The sequence below is a fragment of the Hyaena hyaena genome, unplaced genomic scaffold, assembly GCF_003009895.1.
Source record: "Hyaena hyaena isolate Hyena2069 unplaced genomic scaffold, ASM300989v1 scaffold_89, whole genome shotgun sequence".
Taxonomy (NCBI): Eukaryota; Metazoa; Chordata; class Mammalia; order Carnivora; family Hyaenidae; genus Hyaena; species Hyaena hyaena.
In genome coordinates, this window is record NW_024080719.1 from 3575887 (window position 1) to 3583035 (window position 7149).

The 7149-nt window shown below is 41.0% G+C and overlaps 1 protein-coding gene across 3 annotated transcripts in view; it reads left to right on the forward strand.

Annotated features, from left to right (window-relative positions):
- The window catches only part of TLR2 (toll like receptor 2), a 20627-nt gene extending 13949 nt beyond the window's left edge, over nucleotides 1–6678 (forward strand). For 2 of the 3 annotated variants that reach the window (XM_039234346.1, XM_039234347.1), the window contains exon 2: nucleotides 4289–6678. In XM_039234346.1, coding sequence (XP_039090277.1) covers nucleotides 4289–6659 — 2371 coding nt within the window. In that variant the 3' untranslated portion in view covers nucleotides 6660–6678. Of the gene's footprint in view, nucleotides 1–1668; nucleotides 1837–4288 lie in introns of those variants that run through there. The other variant, XM_039234348.1, reaches the window with a different exon arrangement.
- The last annotated feature ends 471 nt before the right edge of the window (nucleotides 6679–7149 follow it).

The following is a 7149-nucleotide window of genomic DNA, read 5'->3' on the forward strand; positions in this document are numbered from 1 at the left end:
GATGGAATACTCCATGGCAATGAGAAACAGTGAAATCTGGCCATGTGTAGCAACATGGATGGACCTTGAGGGTGTTGTGCTGAGCGAAATAAGTCAGGCAGAGAAGGACAAATATCATATGTTTGCACGTACAGGAGGATTAGGAGGAACTTGACGGAGGAACAAGGGGGAGAAGAAGGGCGGAAATGGTGGGGGAAAGGGAGAGAGGCAAACCATGAGAGACTCTTGAATGCTGACAAAAACTGAGGACTGATGGATGTGGGGGGGAGGGGGGGATGGGCATGGAGGAGGGCACTTTGGGGATGAGCACTGGGTGTTATGTGGAAACTAATTTGACAATAAACTATTTGTAAAAAAAAAAAAAAAAAAAAAGATCTGGATATCCAGATCTATAGCTGTATATTCTATAGCTGTTAAGCATATTTAATGTATTTCACAAAAACAAGAAAGATGTACAAATATCAACAAAAACTGCAGTCTTAGAAGGTGGCATTGGTGAAAGCAAAGGAAAGGAAATGTGTAGGGTGATTTCACTTCTGAATATAGATGCAAAAATTCTAAGGAAATGTTAGTAAATAAATATATCCAGTAAAATATAAAAAGGATAATATATCCAGGCTAACTTGGATTTCGTCTAAAACTGCAACATTGTCTTAACACCAAATTGTTTAATATAATCACCAGTAGTAACACAGTATAGGAGGTAATTCATGTTATTATTTCAGTAGATACAGGAAGAGAAAAAAGAATTTGATAAAATTCAACATTCAGTAATCAAGAAAATAAGGTAAAGGTATAACAATAGGAAAAGAGAAAAAACATTATTATATCTGGCTGATGTGATTATGTATATAGAAGATAAAAATCTACAAATTGGAATTACTAAATCAATTTAGCAAGGTTGCTTAGTGCATGGTAAGTACATAAAATTCAATTGTAAAATATATATATCACACATAAGTATGTATTACTGTTTTTAAAGCTTTGAAGATATGCCTGGAAATAAATCTCACAAAATATGCTCAAGACCTCTGTGCAGAAAACCATAAGATATTATTGTGATAAGTTAAAGAAAACCTAAATAAATGGAAAGATGCTCATGGATTGAAAGATTCAGTATTGTAATGATGTCAATAATCCCAGAATTGAACTACAGATTCATAGTATTGCCAATTAAAATAAACAAGTTTGGTTTTTGAAACTGATAAGCTGATGCTGTAATTTATAAGAATATGCAAAGGGCCACGACTAACTAAACCTCTTTTGAAGAAAAACAATAAACAGGAAGGATTTGTGCCCTCCCCCCACCCTGGGATATTAAGTTATGTTATATACTTAATATAGTGATACTGGTACAAGGATAAGACAAATAGACATTGGATCAGAATAGAGAGCAATGAAACAAACTCACCCTTGTGAGGACGTGTGACAATTGACAAAAGTAATATTGTTGACTGCTTCTCCAAAGTGATCTTTTTAAAAATGGTGCTGGGTCAATTGAATACCCATTTTGGAAATAAAATGGATCCTGTCTGCTACCTCAGCTATTAATCCCATGTGGTTTATAGGCCTAAGAATGAAAGGCAAAGCAATAGAGATTTTAGAAAATAATAAAGAGAATATCTTCATAATAATGTAAAAAAGATTTTTTAAACAGGCCACAGAAATTACTATGAAGAAACAAAGTAGAAAATTTAAGAACATCTGTTCATCAGAAGATTCCACCAAGCAAGTGAGAAGGAAAGCCGCACAGTGGAAAAAGATACAGGCATACCTTGTTTGATTGCATTTGGTGGTGTTGCGCTTCGCAGACACTGTGTTTTTTACAAACGGAAGGTGTGTTGCAACCCTGCAAATCTGTCACTGCTATTTTTCCAACAGCATTTGCTCACTTTGTGTCTCTGTGGCACATTTTGGTAATTCTGGCTATATTATATTCACTATTATTATTATTATATTCATAATGATGATCTGTGATTGTGACTCACTGAAATCTCAGATGATGGTTAGCATTCTTTAGCAATAAGCATTTAAAAATTTATTATTTTTTATGTTTATTTTTGAGACACACACACACACACACACACACACACACACACACACACACAGCCCAAGTGGGGGAGGGCAGAGAGAGAGAGGGAAACACAGAATCCGAAGCAGGCTCCAGGCTCTTAGATGTCAGCACATAGCCCGACAGGAGGCTCGAACTCAAGAACTATGAGATGACCTGAGCCAAAGTCAAACACTTAACTGACTGAGCCACCCCAGCACCCCTAGCAATAGCATTTTTAAATGAAGGTATGTACTTTAAAAAAATTTTTTTTAATGTTTTTTATTTATTTCTGAGAGAGAGAGAGAGAGAAAGCGTGAGCAGGGGAGGGTCAGAGAGAGAGGGAGACACGGAATCTGAAACAGAGAGAGAGGGAGACACGGAATCTGAAACAGGCTCCAGGCTCTGAGCTGTCAGCACAGAGCCTGACGCGGGGCTCAATCCCACTAACCGTGTGATTATGACCTGAGCAGAAGTTAGACCCTTAACCAACTGAGCCACCCAGGTGCCCATTTTTTTTTAGACATTGCATACTTAACAGACTACTGTGTGGTGTAAACATAGCTTTTATATGCACTGGAAAATTAGAGAATTCATTTTACTGGCTGTATTGTGATAGTCATTTTATTATGGTGGAACTGCACCTGCAGTATCCCTGGGGAATGCCTGTATTTGTAACATTTGTATCTTCCATTTCTAGAGTATATATGTTTAAATGTATATAACTTAATATTTATAATAATTATTATAATAGTGACAACCCAATAGAAAAAAGTAGGCCCAAAACTGAAACAGGCACATTACAAATGAGGATTCTGAAGGATCATATGCAAAGGCGTTCAGATTCATTATTAGTCTAGGAAATGAAATTGAGACTCAGCTGGGATTGCACCACTTACCGGAATAGCTGAAATTAAAAAGACTGGCAGTACAAAGTGGGGGCAAGAGATAAGGCAATTGGAACTCTCATATAGTGCTGATAGGAATGCAAATTATGGTTTATCCATATTATGAAACGCTGTGATCACTGGGAAAAAATCAGAAACATCTGAATATATGGACGGAGAAAGCCATATTGTTAGGTGAGAAGTGAAAATCTAGAATAAGTATGCATGATACGGCCCCCTTTACCTAAAAGAGACAGGAGGGGATGCAAAGCAGTTGCACTGTTGTGGCCATAAAAAATCTGGCAGCAACAGCTATTAAATTTCCCAACCAAGTATGTATTAACATTATTTATATTTTAATTCTCTGTACCTATGAATTATACAGCCCAGGCCTTTGTAATCTCTCAGATTCTGTGAACGTGGGAAATTAGTTTTACCCACAAAGTTTTCTTCTTGGGGTTAAATTAAAAAAAATTTTTTTTGTAGAGTTAATGTAGTGAGCAAATGCAGACAAAGGAGTACAGACACCAGGAAGGAGAGGTGAATAGCACCAATGCAGGACACAGGGCCCAGGAGGTGGGAAGAAAAAGAGTGCTGGATTCACAGTTGTAAACTAGCAGTGGGAGAGTGTGCAGACAGCTGTACTCCCCCCACACGCAGACTGGGGCACTACTTTCTGCACTTTTCTGCAGGAAGAGAAGATTCTGACGGTCTGATGGTCCCTCAGCCCAGCAAACCACCTCGCTCTGCCTGGGGTTCCCCTCATCCCTCCCGTCTGCTAGGAGTAGGTGAAGCATGGGAACATGGGACCTTTTTCTTTTGGTGAAAGACCACGTAACCGCTGGAGCTGCAGTCATTGAATACTTGTCCAGTGAGAGCTGCGAGTGGGCTCTCTGAGATCCCTAACCCACAGCAGGCACTGAGGCAGGGAAGACGCATGCTTAAATATAAGAAGGTTTAAAGTGCGAGAGTAGGTGATTGTAAATCCGTAGGGTTAAGACTAGCTCATGTCTTAACCTGCTTCCTTGTTCATTCCTCCATTCATTCATTTACTTATTCTTTCAGCTCATGTGTAGTGAGTCCTGCTCTGTACTCCCAGATGGTATTGGACCTTTAAGACATGGCATGGTGGCAGAATGTCTGTGTTAGTGCTGCTGGATGTGGCAGCAACATATCCCCATTCATACATTCCATTTGTACTCTGTTATTTCCATGTAGGGGTGTGTGTGTGTGTGTGTGTGTGTGTGTGTGTGTGTGTGTGTGTGTTACATCTTACAAAACATTTCTCAAGAACTGGAATCATAATATACTGTCAAACACAGTCACTCATTTGAACCTCTTTTATTTGTAGGTTGAATCACTGGACAATGTCACGTGTTTTGTGGACAGCGTGGATCTTGGGGGCTGTAACCAGCCTCTCCAAGGAAGGAGCCCTTGATCAATCTTCTCTGTCCTGTGACCCCACTGGTGTCTGTGAGGGCCGCTCCAGATCTTTAACCTCCATCCCCTCAGGGCTCACAGCAGCTGTGAGAAGCCTTGACCTCTCCAACAATGAGATCACCAACATTGGCAACAGTGACCTGTGGGGCTGTGTGAACCTCAGGGCCCTGAGGCTGGAGTCCAATGAAATTAACACAATAGAGGAAGATTCTTTTTTTTCCCTGGGGGGTCTTGAACATTTGGACTTATCCTATAATCACATATCTAATTTATCCTCCTCGTGGTTCAGGCCCCTTTCTTCCTTGAAGTTCTTAAACTTACTGGGAAATCCTTACAAATCACTTGGGCCAACAGCTCTTTTTTCTCAGCTCACAGTTCTGCGAATTCTGAAAGTAGGAAATATTTACAGTTTCACTGAGATTCAGGAAAAGGATTTTGCTGGGCTGACTTTTCTTGAGGAACTTGAGATCGATGCTTCAAATCTCCAGAAGTATGAGCCAAAGAGTTTGAAGTCCATTCAGAACATCAGCCATCTGGCCCTTCGTATGAAACAGCCTGAATTACTGCTGAAGATTTTTGTGGATCTCTTAAGTTCCTTGGAACATTTAGAACTGAGAGATACTCATTTGAACACTTTACATTTTTCAAAAGCATCCATCAGTGAAACAAATACGTTGATTAAAAAGTGGACGTTTAAAAATGTGAAAATCACCGATGGAAGTTTTAGCGAACTTGTAAAACTGTTGAATTATGTTTCTGGAGTGTTAGAAGTCGAGTTTGAGGACTGTACCCTTCATGGGATTGGGGACTTTGACATCTCTGACTTGGGCGAAATTGGAAGTGTGAATGGGATAGAAACATTAACAGTACGGAGGTTGGAGATTCCGTACTTCTACTCATTTTATGATCTGAGTAGTGTGTATTCACTTACAGGAAGAGTTAAAAGAATCACAGTAGAAAGCAGTAAGGTGTTTCTGGTTCCTTGTTTACTTTCACAACATTTAAAATCATTAGAATATTTGGATCTCAGTGACAATTTAATGGTTGAAGAATACTTGAGAAATGCAGCCTGTGAGCAAGCCTGGCCCCTCGTTCAAACCTTAATTTTAAGGCAAAATCGTTTGAAATCATTAGAAAAAACCGGAGAAGTTTTGCTTACTCTGAAAAACTTGACTAACCTTGATATTAGTAAGAACAGTTATCTTTCTATGCCTGAAACTTGTCAGTGGCCAGAAAAGTTGAAATATTTGAACTTATCCAACACCAGGATACACAGTGTAACCCGATGCATCCCCTGGACACTGGAAATTTTAGATATTAGCAATAATAATCTTGATTCATTTTCTCTGACTTTGCCACAACTCAAGGAACTTTATATTTCCAGAAATAAGTTGAAGACTCTGCCAGATGCCTCCTTCTTACCCACGTTACAGACCATGAGAATCAGCAGAAATGCAATAAATACTTTCTCTAAGGAGCAACTTGATTCTTTTCAAAGACTGACGACTTTGGAAGCTGGTGGCAACAATTTCATTTGCTCCTGTGAATTCCTGTCTTTCACTCAGGAGCAGCAAGCGCTGGCCCAGATCCTGATCGACTGGCCAGACGATTACGTGTGTGACTCTCCATTCTATGTGCGGGGCCAGCGGGTTCAGGACACCCATCTCCCGGCTTCTGAATGCCACAGGGCAGCTCTAGTGTCTGCCGCGTGCTGTGTCCTTTTCCTGTCGATCTTGCTCACGGGGGTTCTGTGCCACCGCTTCCATGGGCTGTGGTACCTGAAAATGATGTGGGCTTGGCTCCAGGCCAAAAGGAAGCCCCGGAAAGCTCCCCAGCGGGACCTCTGCTATGAAGCCTTTGTGTCTTACAGTGAACGGGATTCCCACTGGGTGGAGAACCTTATGGTCCAGGAGCTGGAGCACTTCGACCCTCCCTTCAAGCTGTGTCTTCACAAGCGGGACTTTATTCCTGGCAAGTGGATTATTGACAATATCATCGACTCCATCGAGAAGAGCCACAAAACCATCTTTGTGCTTTCTGAAAACTTTGTGAAGAGTGAGTGGTGCAAGTATGAACTGGACTTCTCCCATTTTCGTCTGTTTGATGAGAACAACGATGCTGTCATTCTCATTCTTCTGGAGCCCATTGAGAAAAAGGCCATCCCCCAGCGTTTCTGTAAGCTGCGGAAGATCATGAACACCAGGACCTACCTTGAGTGGCCCACAGACGAAACTCAGCAGGAAGGGTTTTGGTTCAATTTGAGAGCTGCAATAAAATCCTAGGTTCCTTTGTTAAAGGCCAGTCTTGGTCTGGTGGTGTTCTTTCTTTCTTTCTTTGTTTTTTAAACGTTTTATGTATTTTTGAGACAGAGACAGAGCATGAGTGGGGGAGGGGCGGAGAGAGAGGGAGACACTGAATCCGAAGCAGGCTCCAGGCTCTGAGCTGTCAGCCCAGAGCCTGATGCAGCGCTCGAACCCACAAACGTGATATCATGACCTGAGTTGAAGTTGGATACTTAACCAACTGAGCCACCCAGGTACCCCAGGTGGTGGTCTTTATATCGCTAGTTGTAACTGAGTCCATTCTGACACAGTTATAGGTGAATGCACTGTCATTTGAAGACTTGCTTACTAAAACCACTAAAACTGTTCATATTTTGTTTAGAGTGCTGTTTTTAAAAAATGTCTTATTACTTATATTTGAAGGGGGAAGGGGCAGGGAGATCGGGAGAGAGCATCCAAGCAGGCTCTGAGCTGTCAGCAGAGAGCCCGA